Below are 22,500 nucleotides of genomic sequence, written 5' to 3'. Positions count from 1 at the left end.
ACACAAAAGAAAAGATCTCCTCTCATCCTTCTCGACCCCCCCCCTCCTCCACGCCCAGCGTGACTCATGCCCTCATGATCCATCCCCCTGCTCAACCTGGGTGGGAGGGAGTTGTTGATACCATGAGTCACGGGACGGCAGGGTTCTTCCTCTTCGCAGAAGAGGGGGAGGGATGTCTCCATTGTTCGTTCCCTAACTATTAAATCGATCCGCAGCGCATCTAATCGATTTCTGAACATTTAAACAATGAAAGGTGAGCTATCTAGGGAACAAGCACTTATCGACATAGCTGACTAAAGGAACCTGTATGTTGTGTGCAATCGAATTCCGAATTCGTAAAAAAATATATTATATATATATATATATAAATATATATATATATATATATATATATATATATATATATATATATATATACATACATATATATACATAGGGGGGTGCAAAAGTAGGTATACAGTAATGAATAAAAGTACAGTCCTTACTGTAAAAATACTTTTGCAGTCTACTGTATATATATATATATATATATATATATATATATATATATATATATATATATATATATATATATATATATATATATATATATATATATTGTTGCGGTATTCGCGCCCGCCGGCGTGCTGACGGCCACGTAACTCGAATCGCGGCACGTCGCCCACCGGACGGACAATCCAGTCGTGACCCTCTCGGACTAACGCCGGGAACCAGTCACGGGTGGACCTTTCGGTCTCACCGCGATCGAGCCAATCAGCCCCCGCGTGGGATAGGGTTGCTCGCCAAATTCGACCTACCTAAGTACCCACGCGGAGGGTAGACCGGGCGATCGCACCTCGCCGCAGGTCGACTTCGGACACGGGCCACTTAAGCAACCCGTTCCGTACTATCAGAATAACCGAGCGGTGTTATCGTCGACCTCGACGGTTTGATTAATTATCGGGCGTATTCAGCCCACTACCAACCCTTTACGTGAAGCAAGATGAGGATTCAATGGGAGAAAAAGACGAAGCGAAGCGGGAGAACAGTTCAACAATAAAGCACATTTATTCGCGGCACACGGGAAGCACACATTCAATTCCACCAAAAGCACACAGAAAAAACACAATTCCATTTACACAAAAAGCAAATATAAAAGAGAAAACAATGCAGAGCTAATACCGACTACCGAGCACACGGCAACACTTATACAATTCTACTTCACAGACGGCGCCGACAACACATACCCAAAACCAAGGAAAGAATACCCCCAAGAATGAGGCGGGCCTGAGGCCGAGACCGGGTCGCGCCTACCCGTCTGGTGATGAGACGCGGAGCGGCGATGGCGCCGCAACCCGCGGGCCTCGTGGACGGTGTCTGGTAGGGGTGGGAACGGGGCCCCCTTGGTCGCACTATCTCAGTGCGGGGGGAAACAGGAGGGGGTTGCTGATGCTCGGGGTATAGAGGATCTTTATTATCCCTGGTGTGCGTCTCCACCTCGGCCAGGTCGCGCTGCCGGCCTTCCTCGGGCGTGCAGCTCCCGGCACCGTCGCGAGCACCCCCTCGTCTGCCTTCGCCGCTGCCGCCTCTCCGCCTCTGGACTCTCCACCCTGGACTCTTCTTTGGGCTCTCCTCGTTCGACTCTCTTCAGCTTCTCCAGCTACTGCAGGCTTCGGGCTCCAGACTTCCACGCGGCTCTGACTGACGAACACGGTCCTTTTATCCCCCCGTAGCTTCGCCTTTGACCCCCTCCCTTTGACCTTTCACCTCGCTCCCCATTGGCCCGAGAAAAAGTGGGCGTGAAGGCTTTTTGATCCACAAATTTGCATATATCGATCGTCCTGGAGGCGGGGCCAAATCGTCCCTCGCTCACCGATTGGGCGGCAAAAAGTGGGCGTGTGTCGTTTTTGATCCGTTTTTGAAGCACAAAATCCGTGATTTTGTACACGCTGTTCGACGTGCGCCCTGCACGAGTCCAACACCGGTACCCACAGCGGGGCAAGAACGGTGGCGATGCTACGGTTGCGAGGTGTGACGGGAAGGTCGTGGCGGTTGTGGTGAAGCGGCGTTGTGGTTGGTGGTTGATGTTGTGGTTGTGGTGGTAATCATGGCGGTTGGTCCAAAATAAAGATAGTAAAAGAAAAACGGCTATCCTGAAGAGTCGCAGCACGCATAAATGACATGTATTCCCACTAGACAACGGGTTTGGGCCTAACTACACACATACTTGCCGAGATACCTCACCTAAGGGACCTGAATGGTGGTTTGCGAATTTGGTAACCACAACAATATATATATTGTTACGAATCTGGAATCCATGCACACTCAACATTCAGGTCCCAAAGTTAGTTATGCCGGTAAGTACATGTGTTGACAGGACCCCGTCCTTTTGTTTAGCGGGAGGATTAAATGTGTGCGTTGTGATGTCTTCAGTTAGGATTTACATCCAACGAGCCATCCCAAACCTCCCCATCACCACCCGCTGGCTGCTCGTACCTTGACTTGCCGAGAGTGGGGCCTCGCGGTTCCGGTCCTCGGGCCCCACAAACGATAGTTTTTGTATGGTGGGCCCTTCAGGGCAGACCCTCTTGCTCTGCGCGAGCGAGGCCATGTGGCCACTTGGAGAATATGGGGTCTCCGAACAGGGGCCACGGCTCCGCCCCGGTAGGGTGCGGCCATAGGCCAATGAGGGACGGACAGCGAGATGATTCTTACCAAGGCCCCTCTCCGTGTTGGAGGAGATATATATCCCCGAGCAGACTCAGTTGTGTGGTCATTGGCGTTGGTGCTGGGAGATCTCGCATACGTAAGTGGTTACAAGTTGGTTGACGGTGGTTGGGCTGGAGAGTGAGTGAACCAGCCTGTTCGTGGAGCCTTGGTGGGTCCCGTCCGCGACCCTTATCTCCGCCCCAGAGCTCCGATTGCTCCACGCGGCTGCCGCCACGAGTCCCACACGTGCTGCTGGGACCTTCGACAACCCACAGGTGCCCATCCGAACTCTGACCCCCAGTTCGTCTCTCTCATTGGCTGGAGGGTCCAATAAAAACTCCAGGGTTTCTTTTCTTTTTGTGTGTGTGTGACTGCGTGTGGGCCCGTCTATAAGTAGAATTGAGGAAGTGCTTTGAATCATTGTAAATTCCAGCTCTGCATATTCACTTCAAGTCTTTCATCCTTGTCTTTTATTGTAAATAAATTATTATAAATGTTCCTCCCAGCTCATTTCCGTCCTTTCTTTATTTGGTCCAGCATGGTCCGTGTCTGAGTTCAGACGGGGTTTCATCCCCGATAATCCGTTAATCCTCGCCGGCACGGCTTTGGCAGTTCCCGCTCGGCTGCAACTGAACCGAAATTGGTAGTCGGTAGTTGGAACTCTACCGCAGTCGGTAGAGTGACCTGGTTTGAGAAAGACGTGCTGAGGGCGTGAATCCCCGGTAGCCAAGACTGCGTGGTTATTTAGGTATATTGAGATCGAGACAATTAACTCTACGCCACGCGGTCGAGATATTGGCGTTTCACGGTCGATTAATCGACCCACCAGCTTCGGAGTTATCTGGAGCAATGGCCTATAAATCCGGGGAGACCGGTGGAGACGGCGTAAACTTCTCCACCTTGCGGTCGTTCTCGCCACCGACCCCCGGCCCACAACAATATATATATATATATATATATATATATATATATATATATATAAATATATATATATATATATATATATATATATATATATATATATATATATAAATATATATCATAACCTAATGTTCAGTTAATGTATTGTGGCTGACAGGATCACGGGGGTATGCACACTTGCCTTTGAGCTGATAGGCTGGGTTTGAATCTCAGTTCAGCTATAAACTGTCGATCCGATGTTTCGCAGGCAGGGTGTTTCATCAATGTGTGTGCCGTCCTTCGGATGGATGTTAGACTGGATGTCGCGTCTGGCAGCAGTAGTTGGTGGATGTTAAACATCCCACGGTGTCCTTTGGGAAAATTTCAAATTTTTCCTTTAACCGAGACAGGGCACTGTATCAGTGGCACAGCAGCTGAGCCCACAGCAAACGATTCCACCCACAGCCATGTGTTGCAAATGAAAAAAGGAGGTTAATATATCTATATATAAATACATTTATAAGTTGATTAATTAGCAAAGGGCTTTATACAAAATATATGTATTATATAATATCCCGTTACTATACCTATCCAGGTAAACATGTGAGAGACAGATGACGTGCGAGAGTGTGTGTTGATGAGGGCCCCCATCCAGGTGCAACCACCTGGAGACTCGTGGTTGGTGTAGCTTTGCGCAGTTGTTTCTTCACCTGTCTAAGGACCCTTCTGGCAGCGGAATCCATAGGAAATGATGGATGACCCGCCTTTTTGGTCGCACAGAATTTCATCCCCTTAGTGCTCATGCCACTGGTGGATTGAGATTTGAAATAAGTGGCTAGGCAGAACATTTTGGGGAAAATAACTTTGTTTTCTTTGTGTGACTCGATTTGGTTTACCCGAACGGGTTTGCGCAGCAATCACGAGAATTGAATGTGACTTTTGGCATCTGAAACACACCGAACCTCCTGAGATCCGATTATAGGCTCGTAGTATGGGGTTGGAAAACTTTGTTCATCATGCCTGTGAATGTGAAACCGTGAATACCATTTGTGAAATTGTACTCACAGGGCATGTAGAGCATGGTTACTTTATCACTTTTGGGGAAAATTGATGAATGATGAAATTTTCTAATGAATATAAGATTAACTGATTAAAAATCATTGAAAATTAAACACTTCTGAAAAGGGTAAGAAAGAGCTTTATTACCTCCACAACCAAAGGTGGGTGGAGGTTATGTTTCCAACCTGTCTGTCTGTTTGTCTGTGAACAGGGTATCTCAAAAAGTTTTGGATAGATTCGGACGAAATTTGGTAGACAGATTGGGTGCATGACAATGACAAAATGGTTAGATTTTGGTGAAGATCCAGATCTGGATCTGATAATTTTTTCAGTGATTCTTCACAATTGAGAGATAGGACCAAAAACGATATGGAGCACGATATCTCAAAACATTTTGGATGGATTCAGATGAAACTTGGTGAGGTGACAAGAACAAGTCGATTAAATTTTGGAGGTCCGAATCCAGCAAAAAGTCTGGCGGAGGTATGCGCTCTACCGAGTGCCATTCTAATTGTTTCTCTTGCATGAGATAATACAGCTTGTTAATAGTCTCATCATTCAAAGACGTGTGCAATTTTGTAACCAAGAGGCCAACTGCACTGAAACTTCTCTCTGCATTAACAGAAGTTGAAAACCCATTTAGATTTGTTGCCATGTATAATATGCACCCCAACGTCGAAATGAAATTTTAGTGAAAAGGAAGTGCATATTATATTTAGAAAATTACGGTAGCCAGTTTATACATGCAAAAACGTACCAAACTCAAATCCATCCATTCATGGGGACCATACTCTGTGCAGATCGTTATTGCTGCCTAAGCAGTCTCCTTGGATATTGGGCACAATCCTGGATGGGTCACCACTCCGACACAGGATACCAGCAAGCTGGCACTCATTTGGCCAACCTCAAAAGGATGACAGGCAGAGTCAACCCCACCTGATATTAATTTAACAGCCAAGTGGGATTTGAACTCAGGATCCTAGAATCACAAGCCCAACACCCAAACCATTAAACCAACACCAGGCATAAAACTCAAATGCCCATTACATAATTTATGGTACTAGAGCAAAGTTGATTGCATGCAATTCCAAATCCCCACCTTTTCCACCTTAAGCAAAGTTGAAAGATGGCAAAAAGTTCCACCAGGAATGACACAATGAAATTTTGAGTGAAATGTTTTTTTTTTCCATTTTGACCCCTGTGACCCTAAGTACCCACCACCATCCTGCACGCGCTATAATCTCTGGCATGAACCAGGGATCAAATCCGAATAAATTGTTACATATTTCTTGTGTCTCCTACTGTTTATTGCATATACAAAGTTTCACTAAAAATGTTCAAAAATGTGCCTTGTTATTGCATTTTTGGGGATTTGACCTTTTGACGTCGCCCCATGGGGGCAGAACCAAAAATGACACTACTCTTGCACCTCTGTGCCATGTGGTGATCATGACTACCAAGTTTGGTGAATTGCTGCACAACCATTGAGGAGACAGCGTGACAGACAGACGAACGAACAACATGACAGACAGACAGGCATTGGAGGCCATCCGCGCGAATTACCTCGCACACGTTTCCCGCGCAGAGAGCGACTTGGCACCATTTTGGGTGCGGTTTCCCACACAGAGACTATGCGGTTCGATCGCCAGGCTCCTAAAAGATCATCTCTGGACACACAGCTAAGTGCCAGAATAAAGGGAGGATTTTTTTTATTTTTATCTTTCCCCTTGTCTGTTTCTGTAACTGTGTGGAGACGTCTCAAATTAGGCTTTAGTGTATCTCACGTTTCATTACCTCAAGCTTGCATTTATTTTTGTTATCACGTGTTGATTTATTTTTTTATTAAGCATCATTGAATTATTTTATTAAACCCTCATTTGTTAAATCGACTGTGTTTGATATTCGTTGTGGGTTCGAGTATAAACTGCCCTTGTCACACTCCATCCGCACATTCTATAATCTATGGGGATCTCGGCTGTTTGCCTCCAAAGTAGAACCATTCGGCTATCCGTCCAGGTTGGTGTTAACCTGACTGAACACAACAACTGGGTCAGGACTGGGATATAACCTAACCGACTGGACATGACAGTACGTACGTGCCCCATTACTGTAGTACAAAACAAACTTTTTTCCGTTTTGTACTACAGTAATGGGGTCTGATCTCAATATGTGTACATATGTACAGAAAGATGGACAACCTGAAACATAATGCGTCTGGCGACTTCGTCAGCGGAGGCATAAAAAGGCTCTTCTGGCTATATAGTTTCATAGGTTACCCCTATAAGACATGAGCTAAGCAAAGCTACAACCCCCTACTTCCCTGTAGTGGTACCTTGTAGTATACCCCTACTCCAGCCAATACTAGGAAGAGAATTTCATTCTCATTTTATAGACCAGTCTATATATACATATATGACTGAAGAGGCTGAGTCACTTAAAACTTTTCGGCCTCAGCAACAGCCATGATCTTTCTTGAGCACACAATATTTCCAAGATGCTCTTCAAAGTAAGCAAGCTGCACCCTTTGTCCTCTCTTGGCTCTGTCCCTACCATGTTTCTGCATGGTGCAGCCAGTCTGCCAGTAACCCTTTTCTTGTTAAACTCCCAAAATCCAGGCTCTCTGCTCATTTCCACTCATTTGTTCTTCTTTTACTCTCACCTGTGGAACCAACTTCCCAGTCTGTTCAGTCTCATTCTTCCATCCGGTGCTTCATGACAGCTATCCATGATTACCTCAGGTCATCCTCCATCCATACTCATGATCTTTCCTACCACACATTCCCAAGCCTACCTCAAGTCATCCTCCATCCATACTCATGATCTTTTCTACCCCCCATTCCCAAGCACTCTTCTTTTCTAGACTATGTGATTTTTCGTTTATTAGTTGTCGGTTGGTTTGTTCCTTTTCTTTTTCATCTCAGCTTTCCCCTTCCTCTTCTTCCTGTGTTTCATTCATCTTGTGTGCAGCTTTTTCACCCGCATACATCCTTATGCTCCCTCTCCTTGATGTCACTCCCAACTCTACTCCGCTGTTGGTGCTTCCCCCTTTCCATTTTGTTCTCTCCCATTCTGTTCGAGCTCTTCCACCAGCCTCGATGATGTATAAAACGATAACATTCTTCTGCTTTTAATAAAGGGGATGAGCAAACGTTTCCAGCTGTGATCATCACAGCGATCTCAAGAATTTGACATCACCAAACATGACAGATCATGTGCAGATGTAAGAGTTCATATTTACTTTTTTTTTGCAGCAACAATTTGCATTAATAATTAATTCATGCACAGAACTCGGATATATACTTAATTTTTCTGAAAATAACCATCCTTTTATCTCGAACAAACTTCATACAACCAACCACACATACGTGTCAAACTTTCCAAGGATATCGTATATGTATCATGGATCAAACTAATGAACGCTATATAACAGCATATTGGTTGTTTTTGTACTCGAGGAATGCCAGAATTAACGAAATATTTTCAGAACTATGATGAATGCCACAATTGGATTTGCAGCCTTCATCAGAAATGCGTCATAAAATTCAGTCGTGCATTCATTATTTTTGTGTCCATGTACGTGAAGGATTAGTCAGCCATGTACGTAATGCCGAAGGGGGTTTCTGTGTAGCGGAAGGGGCAGTGTTTCTCCATCCCCCACCCTCTCCCTTAAAATAATCTCTCCCTTTCATCGCCATCATCTGTAGAAAGCATGTCAGTACCTGTGCACGTTTCGAATGACCCCATAACCAGACAGCCCAGGGCGATGGATTTCCATCGCCATCAAAACACAACAAAAGCCCTCGGTGTCATGCCGTTGCTTTTGAATAGTTGTTATTCAAGTCCATGTACCCCTATCAGAGAGCTAGTGCAGATGAAGCAGTCTCACGGCAAGGAACGCAATGGATGGTTTGGCATTGCCTTACCAGGTGGAAGTGGTCATGGCAGGAATATGGAATTTGACCAGTGCTGACACACGATGGCCTACTTTGTGAAAGACATCGTGGGATCTTTGCGTGGCAGGAGGAAATCCTGGTGAAGAGAGGAAGCACTTATTAAGCACTTGACGGCTGGAAGTTAATTGTATACAAAAGAAGTAGGCCTACATGACCATCTGTCTCATAAATTAAACTCTTGACCGCTCAAGGCATTTTCGTCACAATATATTATTCATCACGAGGAAGAAGTGCACTTAATGGCAGGAAAAGAAGAGCGGTTATAAAAACTCTTACATCTGCATGTGTTCAAACATGATTGGCGATGCCAGAATTTCGAGTTTCTTGTAATGCTGATCACAGCAAGAAACTTTGGCTCGCTTTTCATTAAAATCATAAGGGTTTCTCATCTATGTCTGCTCATTTGCTTTGAAGGCCAAACATATGAATAAGGTGGGGGCGTTGCTTTACGTTCAATCTGATAGCGCACTGGGTTTGAATATTGTCACCCGATGCCATATGGTTATAAAAGCAAAAGGCCGTAATAAGTGTTTATATGCCGATGCAACCTTTTTTTTTGTATACATAGACGAGGCTCGAGGAAGAGTACTGGTACAATGAATGGTTGAAGACGCAACAGGACAAAAAGAATAGTATAGAGAAGGTGGGGTGACACCAACAGCAAAGTTGAAGGCCAAGAGAGAGACAGATTTGGACAAACAATAGGTGTGAGGAGGAATTGGGGGTTAGGAGAGGATGCACAGAGTGTGTATTACCAACACGAGAAACACCCAGGATGGGGTAAGGGGGGTTGGGGGGGGATTACGTCATTATCCTTATTCAAACATGCAATTCAAAATACCTCTCCAAAATATCTCTCATTTCACTGGAAAATGTAGGAACAGGAATACTGCACAGTACTGTCAAGGGTGGGGACTTTTGTAATCCCCTCTCCCACCTGGAGCGGTGCTTTACGATACACATTTACACAGAGAATTTGTGTCCCTCCCCACAAGACCACCGGCAAAGATAAAAACACCCCTGTACACTAATTGGGTCATGCTGATCCTATGTAGCAAGTCTCGAACTGTTGGAGGAATAACACGACAAACAAACACTGGTCCATGAATTATAGTAAGGATGATACCCCACACAGTGTTCAAGTAAATACAGTTCTGTACTTCATTTTTTAGCAGCGTTCACGAAAGAGAGCTTGGCGTTCTTGTTCTTGTTCTTCTTGTGAAGACAAAACCTTTATATTAGGACTCGGCTCCTTTATATACACAATCCGGATCTCCTTAAATACTTAGCACTTGTACACATCCTCACATTGATGGTGCCTTTTGAGAGCGTCTATCAGAACTTTTAAATATATTCTGACATTTGCTTTAAAGTTTCGAAAAGTTCACGTCACTATTTAAAGATTGTTCCATTTAATATATTGTAATTTCGTAAATACATTATTTCGTAATACAGTATGACTGGTCTCGCTATTGGCTTAATCAAGGCATGTGACAAAATATTGGAAGTTGTTTTTTTTTAGCCGACAAAACCTTTAGGACGCTGCTCTTGGACACATTTGTCCTTGTTTTTAAATTTTTAGTAACGATCGTTAAAAAAAAAATTCTGGAGGTTTAGTGTTACTGAAGTAGCCTTGAAGCAGTCCTGAACACCACCCCTATACACCACCCCATTGAACCTTTATATTGAAGAACTGCAAAACAGGAGGTTCTTGGAAGTATTATGACAGACGATTTGTGTTCTAGTATTCAAGCATATGATTAAATTTAAACAAAATAAAGATTGTAAAAGTCGAATAAAGAGTAATAACTTCAATGCTGATCAGCGTTTGGTGAAAACGACACACAAGTGCGCTCAGTTTGTTGATGTCACATTTTTCATGGCAGAGATGTTGTCTGAGTCACATTGGGAAAAGAAACATAATGATCTCATGCCAGCTGAGATTCCGAAACGTGAACGAATGGTCACCAGAACAATGGAGGTGGTACACAACTTTGTAAATCCATTTGATGTCCCAGACCAATCAAAGCTGTGCTGCATTTCCCCAGGTGCACCGGCTCCAGCAGATGTTGAAAAGGCAGTTATGACTGCTGAATTGGTTGGCAAACAAGTATAGGAGAAGTTCATTGGCGAAATACTTTAAAAGAAAGAACCAGTGAAAAAAAGGTCATTGAAAACACTCGAGCGCATGAACAAGTCTGTCAAGGCTCAGAACAACACAAAACAAAGACGTTGCGTACAATTAGAAAAGCAGCATGGCCATTTATCTGCTGGTCAGGTCAGAGCCGAATGGTGGTATAGATGTCGAAAAACTGGTGAAATACCCCCTAACTCCAGTTCCATACAGCATCGGTACTGGGGGTGGCTACCTAACAAAAACAGACAAAGCAAAGGGTCTTCAATATCTTTTGAAGGATGTGGAAGATGTTCAACTCCCCCAGGATAAAACAACACTGGTTGTTCAGAATGACAATGCATTGTTCCACATATTGCAGGAAATCCCAGGCAACTTCAAGCACATCACTCACAGGATTTTTGATGCTCCACCAAAGAAGCCAGACATCATATTCAGTACAGATATGTACACGGCTCAATCGGTGAAGGGAATGGAGCGTGAAAGGTGTGGATGTGGTGAAAAGTTGATCGTCAAATGGACAATGTCTAAGAAGCCTGTCGATTGGAGGAGGTTTCTGATGAACAATGACAAGAAATCAGAGCTTAGTCGTGTTTTGTGATGTCTGGAGCGATAACTTTGCATCAAAGCTATCACACAGAAAGGTGGTTGCTGTCATTGAGAGGCATGTACATTTGATGAATGAGGATGACAAGACAACACAAGTTTTTTTTTTGTATACCTTGTCGAGGCTCGTATGAGAGCTAACACACAACGCTCAGCAAGGTGGGCATGAGACAAGAGGGGCGGGAGTGGGAAGGACAAAACAGTGGGGAACAGAGATATTAGGAGATCTGTGGAAGGGAGAGGGATGGGGCGGGGAACATGTGGAATAAAAATGCACATTACAGGGACTTTCAGGAAGGAAAGCAGGGAATTTGAAGGAGGTGGGTTTGGGGTGGATTAACGGGGGGTATAAAAGATCGAGGATTTGGATTGTGCATGATAAGAGGTGGTGGTGAACAGCTTTTTTTGAAGGCCTGGAGGGAAGAATGGGATTGAATAGAGTGAGGGATTTTATTCCTAAGGTGGGGAAAAGGAGGAATGAAAGCGTAAAGGTGAGCAGTGATTCGTGATTTTGGTAGTTTTACCAGAAGGGAGTTGTTGACGGACCTTGAGCGCCCTGTGGAAATGTGGTGGGGACAAATCGCAGAGAGAGCAGGGGGAGGGGGCGAGGCTGGAGAGGAGACGGTAGAAGACAGAGAGACCACCGTCCAGCTTATGGTGAGAGAGTGAGAGGCCCAAAGACTCAGCCTCATCGCGGGAGATGCCAATGATCCGAAATGCCTTGGTTTCCACAGCGTGAAGCCGGAAAAGGTGGGAGGCAGGAGCACCAGCCCAGAGGGGAAAGCAGTACTCCATCGACGAAAGCTTTGTAAGTGGTCAGGAGCTCAGGTGGGCCGAGGAAGGACTTTGCACGACGGAGGATTCCCAGTCGGCGACTGGCTTTGGAGGCCAGGTTGAAATACAGTTGATATCCAGTATACAAATCCAGTTAAGTTGAAATACAGTCTCTGCATTCTACACAGGATAATATGGATACACATGTCATTCTTTACTGTTTGTATGCGCAAGAGCATGGATATGATGATGTGAGAATTCGAAGCCCAGATAGTGATGTGGTCTTCATTGCTCTCCATCATGCCTTACACATTGACGCAACTCTGCTGTTTGACACTAACACAAGCAACCAAACGAGATTGGTAAACATCACGGAATTGGCCAATGGTTATGGGCAAGAGTACGGCACTGCTCTGATGTGTCTACATGCCTTCACACAATGTGACACCACCAGTGCATTCAAAGGCACGAGAAAAGTATGACCAATCAAGGTGCTCCAAAAGATACCTGCATTCCAACAAATTCTAGCTTGTCTCAGAAACTTGTGATCAGTGTCAGAAAATTTGACAAGTCTGAAAGAATATACTCGTGTCTTGGATGGCAAACCGCGCTACAAGAGTCTTAATGACTTGCGTAACTTGTTATTAAAGGAAAAGTGTGGAGGAATGGTGCTATCAACCTAGTCCGGAATATTGACCTAAGTCTGCTGCCACCATGTAACAGGGTATTAGCTCAACACATCAGATGAGTTAACTACCAGGTTGCCATCTGGAAGATAGCCAAAATTGCCCAACTCAATATCCCAAATCCATCAGAGGGTTATAGCTGGTGGCTTAATGGCAGCAAGCTTGTATGCCCTTCTGGTTCGACGGAGACATCCTACCACAAGGCAATGCTGATACTGAACTCGACCGTGACAAACACTGATGGTTCAGGCTCTGATAGTGCAGATGACAAGGCAATACCAGCAGATGACATTTTCTCTCTGTTTGACATGTACAGTGATGATGACTAGACAGCATGCTATGTCAAAGATGATGAAGCAACATAATGAGATGACAGTTTCTCTGATGGATGATGTGATTTGATAATTTCTGTTAAACACTATATTGAACATTCTGGTGGAAATTCCTTTGAATATTCATCTGTAATTTGCAAAATGTACTGTATAGATTTGTGAGGTGCAATTGACCAAACCAAGACACAATCAGGAATGTTTGTGTTGTATTACCAGCATCGGTGTACAAAATATTAATGTTACACATCTATGAACATTTTTCATTTCTGGTGCTATCACCACCATTTGTTTCATATATGTGGCTGCCATCTTGCTTTGTCGCGGTTGCTTTATATTGGTTTTCCCACACCTGATAGTGGTAATGGATTTCTTGAGTCTGAAAAAATATAAAATGTTATTTAATTCAAATTTGTATCTTATAAAATGAAGGAGATATGAAAATCAGTGGTTTTTCACTTTATGGCAGCCATCTTAGATTTTCTCAATTGGAGCAACTTATATGGTGTTGAGAAATGCAAAACCCACCTAGATATGGTAACATGTATGCAGTAGAAAGATAATAGGAAATACAAATACCATAAATGGCAAAATGGATTTGGAGTGTTACAATTTGTAGGTGAGGTGATAAAATCAAGATTTCCGTCAAAGACCGATGCCATTGAAGATTAAAATACACTGCAGAAGTAAATATTTACTTCATGATTCATGGACCAAGATGTGAAGTTTTCTGTTCTCAAAGTTTTGTGCCAAGGGCTCTCTTCAGGATCGCCACTGAACCCTGGACAGCTTCCAACTGTAGTTTGTTTTTAATAATATTCCCAGGGATAGTTTTTAACACACCTGTAAAGTTGTTCCAGGGAGCTTATGGGATGGTGCGTTGTCTGCCCGTCTGTCCGTCTGTCCATCCACAAATACTTGCAACTTCTCAGAAACTATACATACGATTTCAATGAAATTTGACCACAACCTTCATCACCCATGATGGCATTAAAAAAGGAGGTCTGAAGGGGTCTACAGATGGAGTTTATGGAGTTGGGGGGGGGTTGAGTGGGTTACCTCCCCAATGAGGAACTTGCTTTCTTCTCAAACGATACACACAATTCCAATGAAACTTCACAACAACCTTCATCACCCATGACATTCCAAGGTTTTCTCATGACATTTGAAAAATCTGGCTCTTGGGGGATTTAAGGGGGGTTGCCCCCAAAATAAGTATTTGCTTTCTTCTCCAAAACGACACATAAAATTCCGATGAAACTTGACCACCATCTTCACCAGGGGTATTGCCCCGATGTTTAATATATCTGTGAGGTTCTTTGTCATCATTCCTGGAGGTCGAGCTATCACTGGTACAACTTTGGCATTCTTCAGCTTCCAGGATCTTCTCACTTCCTTCATGAAGTCTTGGTGTTTGGTCATTTTCTTGATTTCTGCATCGTTTAGTCCAAAATCACTGATATCAACACCTCAATCAGCAATGCCTTCGTCTCGTTTTTTTTGTACCCGAGTATGATATTTGGTCACAACACTTTGTTTTTGATGTTCACGCTCGATGGGATCATTAAGTCGTATGTGAGTAGTAGGTAATTCAATGTTTTCAGTGATTACTTTTGGTTCATTTTCCCACAACTTTTCTAGAACTCTGCCATCAAAGTTTTTGCAGATATGCCAGTGGATTACTTTACAAACTATGTTGTGTCCTTGTGTGTACAGCTGTTCTGACATGACTGTTTTTGTGTGTGTGATCAGTCATTAAGTATAACATATTCTCTTTACTAACCCCACCTACACCCCTTACCTTTTTATATGTATATATGTATATATATATATATATATATATATATATATATATATATATATATATATATATATATATATATATATCTCTCTCTCTCACCCCGTCCTTGCATTCCTCCCTCCCGCGGTATAGCAACATTTGGTGAGGCAGAGATCTACCCACCTCTTCCCCCCCCCTCTTTGTTCTTCCCCCCTTCCTAGCTTCCTCTCCCTCTTGCCTCTTCTCTCTCCCCTCCCTCTCTCCTCTCTTCCTCTCTCTCTCCCTCCCCTCCCTCCTCTCTCAGCCCCCTCCTTAATACCCCGTCAGCAAAGCGACAGGTTATATTTGCTAGTATATAAATAAAGACCTACCCACATCTCTCACCTGTGAATGGAGTGAATAGCCAATCATCTCTCACCTAATCAACTAAACCCAGGTGGCTAGGATTATATAAACAATGCAGCTTCTTCGGCTGCAGAAGTGTGGGAGGGGTCAATTCTTTCCCCGGAATGAAAGAGGAGCCTGAGTTATTCGTGGTAGGTGATTGACCAAGGCATTTCTGTGCCGAGATAAGGTTTTACTTTGGTTATTATCTCCATTTGCAGGTTTCAGGAGGTAGAGATTTTGAATTCTCCCGGAACTCAAAATCTCCACCTATTTTTTGGTAAAGGATTGTGATTCATGAACCAAACTGTGAAGTTTTGTTTTCATAGCCTTGTTCCAAGGGCTCTTTCCAAATCTTCACTGAACCTCTGACAGCCTCCACTTGTAGCTCGTTTGTGGTGATATTCCCAGGAAATATTTTTAAGTGCTCAGTCAGGATTTTCTTCATCATTCCTGTGGCTCCAGCTATCATTGGTACAATTTCAGCTTTCTGCAATTTCCACATCCTCTTGACCTCATTTTTTAGATCCTGGTATTTGGTCATTTTCCTAATTTCTGTGGCATTTTGTCCGAAGTCATTGAGAACCGAGACCTCGATCAACAATGCCGTTTCTTCCTTTTTGTGTTTGAGCCTTATGTCCAGACGCAATGCTTTGTTGGTGATATTCACACTTGACGGGATCATCTTGTCACACGTGAGCATTACTTGTTCATTTTTGAGGATTGGTTGTGGTTTGTGTTTCCATGATTGTTCTGGGACCGGGATGTTGAAATATTTACAGATGTGCCAGTGGATTACTTCACAGACACTGTCATGTCTTTCCGTGTGCAGTTTTCTCATCATGAGTTTTTTTACACCCGGAAAGGAGGTGGCTGGTACTTTCTGTTTCTTCCCGACAAAACCTGCATTTGTCTGATTGACTCAATCCCGCCATTTTCTTAAAAGCATTAGTGCAATGTTCTTGGTCTTGGGCATGAATGATAATTCGTTCTCCATCCCAATTAATTTGACCTCTTCTTGGCCATTCCAATGAGCCTTCCTTGTCAATCCCTGTCTTGTCAAGCTTTTTTTTAAAAATCTTCCTGCTCTTTTGTCATTCTCCCATTTGTCAGAGTATATCTGCTGATATTTCTTTTTGTAGTTTTCCTTTTTTTCTTTGCAATCATGGGGCTGTGTTTGCTTCTATTTCATTTTCCAGTGTAGTGACCATAATTTGCACCTGTCTTTGGAAATTTGTAACTCAATGGATTAAGGATCCCTTTTCTGGTCTGTTTTCTTGCTTGTGTACAAATCTTATCCAGTAGTCTGTTGAGTTCTTCACATACTCTGCTATTCTGACACACGATGTTCTGTGCACTTGGTTAAGCTCCATCAAACCACCTCCTCCCTCTCTCCTCGGTAAGTACAACCTCGGTAAGCATTGGTTTTTATAAAACATCTTGTGAATTGTTCGAAGTTTCCTTGTTTTGGTGTCTAGATTGTTGATCTCCAGTTGTGGCCAGTTTATAATTGCACACCTATATTGGAATACCGGCACTGCAAGTTGGTTTATAGCTATGTTTTTTGTTTTTTTTGTGGAGAGGGATGACTTCAGAATTAATCAAATTCTGCGTAAGTACTCTACTGATTATTTTACGCATTGTTATGTTGTGCCTGGGGGACTTTTTCTATTCCAAACTGTTTGTGCAATGCTTCGTTTTCTAGTTCCTGTGTTGTTGTGCTTTCATCAATTGAGATCATCCATGTACAGTAGGTGTGTTACCTTTCTTGTTTCTTTAGTCGTTTTTCTGTTCCATATCAGACTGTATCCTTGTCCTTGGTCATTGATGAGGTTACTCAGTGAGTCCAGAGCCAGATAAAACAGGAGGGGGGAAAGACTGTCACCTTGTAAGCTACTATGTCGTATCTTTACTGCCGGGATTTCAATCTTTTCTTCCAGGTAAGGTAATATCAGAGTTGCGTTCCAGTGTCATTGCTTTCTCAATCAGTGTGACTATGTGGGGGTTAATTTTGTATACTTGCATGCATTTTATAATCCATGAATGTAAGACACTTTCAAGGATTATTTTGTAATCTAGCCAGGCCGTGGATAAGTTGGTTTGTCAGACCTTGCAGTTTTCGACGATGGTTTTATTTAACTGTAAATGGTCTATTGTTGCATCACATTCCCTTTTACATCCTTTCTGTTCTGCCTCTCATGCTCCTTGTTGAGTGAGGTAGTTGTAAACTGCATCAGTAAGCATAAGTGTTAAAAGTTTGTATGATGTTGGTTGGCACGTTATTGGTCTATATTTGTTGGATACATGGGTTTCTTCAAATTTGGGAATCAGAAGAGTGTTGCCTTCTGTGAGCCATTCGTCCATTGACAGTTTCGCTTGGATGAGCTCGTTAAATGCTTGAGCGTAGTGAGGGTTGAGAGCATGTAATTACTTTAGCCAGAAGTTCAGAATCCCATCTGGGCCTGAGCATTTGAAGTTCGGTACTTTTGTGAGATGTTTTCTAATTTTTTCCACGTCAATTGCCAGTGGGTGCATTTCCTGTAGATGTTGCTTTTTATTTTCCAAGTGTCATATCCACTTTGCTTCCTTGTTGTGTTCTTTTTCGACTTCAAATGTACCCTTCCAAAATTTTTCGAGGTCCTCTTTTTTTTAGTGGCAGTTGTCACATTTTGTTTGTTTCCCAAGCTCTTGGTAGAAGTTTTTCAGGTCGTTTTCAAACTGCTGATTTTGATTTCTTCTACTTTTGGCCTCGTCATAGTTTTTTTTAATTATCCTTGCTATCTGTTGTATTTGGCATTTATTATGGGCAGCTAATGGGTCTAGTTCATGGTTTTCTATGTTATAATTGCTTTTTATTTGTCTGATTCTTTTCATGAGCTTTGGGCTTCTGTTTCCTTTCTTAAATTGTTCTATTTGTCCCGTTTCCACCTTCACTCAGTCTCTCTGCTTCCGAAGTTTCTGTTTCCATGGTGGTGTTTTGTTTCTGGTCAGGTTATCAGATCTATTTTTTTGGTGTGTCATTGTTTGCCTGTCATTCTCTCTTGGACATACAGTGCTGCTGCAAAACTCACATCGTTAATTTCTCTTAACTTCGGTGATTTGGGGAGCATTTTAATGACTGCTTGATTTATTCTCCTTACTTGCGTTTTAAACTGTTTATTGTTTATTCAGTGGATAGGTGGTTTTTGCTTGGGTGATATTAATTTGATTTCCTCTATTTGATTAGCCAGTTCATATTCTAACCTATGCTGTTCATTGTCAACCTCCTCTTCCTCTTCCTCTTTGTAATTTCTGTTGTCCATTTTTTGCCTCATTGTGATCCATCCTTGTTGCTATTATTTGTTCTGTTTGCAAAGGTGCTATTTGATCTGGGTTCGTGATTTCAGGTAAATGTATTTTTCTCGGTGTGCCGCTGCAGCATTTCCTCCAGTTATTCTCTGGTCCTGTTGTGAAGTTTTCAGCCCTGCTTCTCTATTCAATCCTACAATTTGTTGTCCAATTTCTTCTTCTTCAGCTTTCGGCTGCTCCCCGTTAGGGGTCGCCACAGCGGATCATCCGTATGATCCGCATAGTGATTTGGCACATGTTTTACGCCGGATGCCCTTCCTGACGCAACCCTGGTCGCCTCTTACAACACAGGGATATGGTACACCTATTTTAACCGGGGTATACACCGGCCCAGTACACTGGTACTCATTTCGCCGACCTCGGAAGGATGACAGGCTGAGTCAACCCCCTGGTGTATTAATTCAGTGGCCCAACGGGGCTTGAACTCAGGACCTTTTGGATCCCAACCCGCTGCCCGAACCACTGCGCCAACACCAGGCTTAATCTGTTGTCCAATTTATGTTTCTGTTATTACGACTAAACCTGAAATCCCATCCGTTTGTTTTCTTCTCCTGTTCTGCCCTCTGTGCAGCATCAGTGAGTTCTGTTTGCTGTTCATTTTCTTTGGGAGTTTGTGTTGTGGGAATCTAATCCCAAACATATGTCCCACCATTCCAATGTGGCATTGGTGGTAGTTCGCCATTTAAAGGTGACCAGTCATTTCTTATTGCTTCTTCAGTTTGTTTGTCTCCGATTCTTAATTCCTCCTCTGTGAATGTTTTTTGTTTGAGGATATTGTTATTCCCGCGCTTTTGAAGAGAAACGGGAACATTGTGATTGTCTCTGCAGTCCGTCAGTCCTACCCTGTAACTCCTCCTACACCGTTTGAAATAGGAACTTGAAACTTTGGGACATAGTAGATATATGTATGGGGAAGTGCACAACACTTTCGGATTTTTGATATGACCCCTAGGGGCCAGGCCAGAGGGGTTGGGGTCATGGGGTCAATTAAAAAAAAAATTGTCATACCTTTTTAAATCAAACAAACTCATGAGTTATACATTTAACAACATATTTTTTTAAACACATGATGATCAGAGGGTGCTTGGGGGGTAGGGGGTGCTTATCGGATAGGGGGTCAAAATTGCTCCTCCTACACCGTTTGAGATAGGAACTTGAAACTTTGGGACATAGTAGATATATGTATGGGGAAGTGCAGAACACTGTCGGATTTTTGATATGAACCCTAGGGGCCGGGCCAGAGGGGGTGGGCTCATGGGGGCTAATTTTTTTTAAGTGTATTTACCATTGTACATGGTAAATTCTTTTATAAAGAACTTACTTATGTGGCCCCCATGAGTGACAAACAGTCACAAGTTTTACTGTAATTATCTAATTTATTATGAATAATTATAATTAATATTATACACAGTTCATTCCTATGATTAAATTGATGCACAATTCTATATTGCTGGACAATGTGAAATTAATGTTTCATGAAATGTTGACATGCTTGCAATGACTTCTGATTTAGTAAACATAGTAAGTCTTTGGTCATAAAGCACATCAAATAGAAAAGAATAGTCAATCCATTTTGCAAGATAAAATTTCACCTAGCGTTAATGGGACAAAGCAGTGCGTGCGGGAATATGCGATGGTGTGCCATCGACAACGTAGTTGTAGTTAATCTTTGTGTTTAGTGCTGCCCTATAAAAATTACCTTTATCAGGCCATAGTCTTTGGATTTTCTGTTTCCAGGTGTTTTCACTTTCTTTCCTCATGCTTTTTCATCTGGCATATTGCATTACCCATAGTAACATCCATTTTTCTTTCTTTGTCCAAATAATCTTTCTAAATACTGACTTGCTCTTCTTGAGTCATCAAATTTATGTCTTTAATTGCTTGCTGTCTTGCTTTGTCACCTATTTCCTTCATTTTTTCCTGGGTCAAGTATCTGTGGATGATTAAAGCTTCTGCAGTTAATTTTTTTTTTTTGTGGAACTCTTTCGGCTTTGGCTGCCAGCTTTGTTTGTTTCAATTTATTCATGAATCTTTCTCCTTTGCCACTAACCCCCCCCCCCCCCATGCTTCATGCGCAAAATACGCTTTACAATGGGGGATGGTTTCCTTCTTCTCTAAGCTCCAGCTCTGGTCATTTAATCGTCTATAAATCGTCTGGAGCAGAGTAGTTGTTGGTTGTTGAACAGGTGACACAGTTTCAGTTTTTTGCTTTGGTGTAGAGAGCTGACCTGTTGTGAGGTGGGGATCCCCTTCCTCACCATACCTGAGGAGGTGCAGTCATTATCCATTTTAGTGCGCATTCCAGCTGCTCAGTGTGGCTACATAGACCTACGCATCTGCATAGGAGGGGTCTGTGCCCCTCTCGTCATTTTCTGTGACGGATTATCTTTGTTTGGCATATTTTTGTTGCAGCCAGCCATATTGCTTTCCCTGAGAGGCCGTATGACCTCGGCTGCTTCACAAGGGTCACCGATGTCACTCAAAGGACCCATAAACTTTATATGTGTGACTTTTTGTATGACCTGTAAATAATAATCCCTGTTAAACTGTCCGGGTTGTTTGCTTCCATTGGTTAAACGGAGACTGCTGCAATCAAGCAGTTCACCTTAGCCGATTTGTTATGAAGTCAGTAACCAACGCGTAAACCTACAGTAATGCTCGGCTGTATCGGTTACACGTTGGGAAGCAAAGTTCCCTATCTGGGGTGTTAAATTTGCTGAGAAGGTAAAGTGGGATTTAGATGCTGGACCCTACTTAAATTAAACGTCTCTTGTGGCGTCTGTGATTTAGATGCTGAACCCGTCACACTGCAGAGTTATCTGTGGAGTGGCGGCTTCAGGATCATTGTCGGAGAGGTTGATTGGAAGAAATCCCCTTGTAATCCACCCCGAGGCAAATCCGTAACGATATATATATATATATCGTTACGAATTTGGAATTCAATTGCACACAACATACAGGTTCCCTTAGTCAGCTATGTCGATAAGTGCTTGTTCCCGAGAGAGCTCACCTTCCATTGTTTAAATGTTCAGAGATTGATTAGAATATTAGATGCACTGCGGATCGATTTAATAGTTAGGGAACGAAACAATGGAGACGTCCCTCCCCCTCTTCTGCAAAGAGGAAGAAGAACCCTCCCATCCCGTGACGTCAAAAACTCCCTCCCACCCGGGGTTGAGCGGGGGGGTGGATCACGAGGGCATGAGTCACACCGGGTGCGGGGGAGGGGTGCAAAGGATAAAGAGGACATCTTTTCTTTGTTCAAAAAGAGTCCCGTGGGAGTCTCGTGGGCTGGGTTCGTGAAAGTCCCATGTAAAGAGTTTGTGGGCAGAGTTCGTGGGAGTCCCGTGGTAGGGCCGAGTTCGTGGGCTGAGTTTGTGGGAGTCCCGTGGGCAGAGTTCGTGTGCTGAGTCCCGTGGGAGGAGTAAGCTTTTTTTGCTTCGGGGAGAGCAGTCGTTCAGCCATCGGATCCTGCTTGGCTTGCTTGGCTTGAGGCCTTCGGAAGCTTTTTGCTTCGGCTGGCTTAGTGAGCTTCGGCTGCTGCTTTGTTTTGGAAGGAACTTGAGCCGGTTGTTCGGCTCCAGCTGCGAGTGGAGGCTTCTTCCTCTTGGTTCGTGGAGCTTTTCGTTCTCCATTTTGTTTCCCGGCTTGGTGAGACGCGTCGGCCTCTTCTTGGAGTTGGTTCCTCGAGGAAGCGACGCATCGACAGGAAGGATCGGCGCCTCATCTCACGGGCACATGTTGATTAGCGCGGGAGGATTCGCGGGAGCTCGGGAAGGATCACGGCGATTTGGATCCAGCTCGCTCTCGCTGGAGCCTGGGTCCGGACAAGTTGAAGACCACACGAGGTGGAAAGGTT

General features: G+C 43.4%; 2 protein-coding genes and 1 pseudogene across 10 annotated transcripts in view; 2 read left to right on the top strand and 1 right to left on the bottom strand.

The window, feature by feature from the left end:
- LOC147014765 (uncharacterized) overlaps positions 1 to 22,500 on the bottom strand; it is a 199,316-nt gene that overhangs the window by 108,517 nt on the left and 68,299 nt on the right. For 7 of the 9 annotated variants that reach the window (XR_015050903.1, XR_015050902.1, XM_085853019.1 and 4 more), the window contains one exon: positions 8,571 to 8,676. The exons of the other annotated variants lie outside the window; for them this stretch is intronic. Coding sequence is in view for 5 of the 7 variants with exons in the window: in XM_085853019.1 (XP_085709145.1) it covers positions 8,571 to 8,676 (106 nt within the window). In the remaining 2 variants the exon portion in view is untranslated. The remainder of the gene's footprint in view (positions 1 to 8,570; positions 8,677 to 22,500) is intronic. 9 annotated transcript variants of the gene reach the window in all.
- LOC147014766 (prostacyclin receptor-like) overlaps positions 1 to 22,500 on the top strand; it is a 69,804-nt gene that overhangs the window by 8,127 nt on the left and 39,177 nt on the right. The window lies entirely within an intron of this gene.
- On the top strand, positions 10,856 to 13,129 carry LOC147014767 (uncharacterized; annotated as a pseudogene).

This window comes from Eptatretus burgeri, chromosome 13, assembly GCF_056783735.1.
Source record: "Eptatretus burgeri isolate ZD-2024b chromosome 13, Ebu_testis_v1, whole genome shotgun sequence".
Classification (NCBI taxonomy): Eukaryota; Metazoa; Chordata; class Myxini; order Myxiniformes; family Myxinidae; genus Eptatretus; species Eptatretus burgeri.
This window is presented reverse-complemented; position numbering and strand designations above follow the sequence as displayed.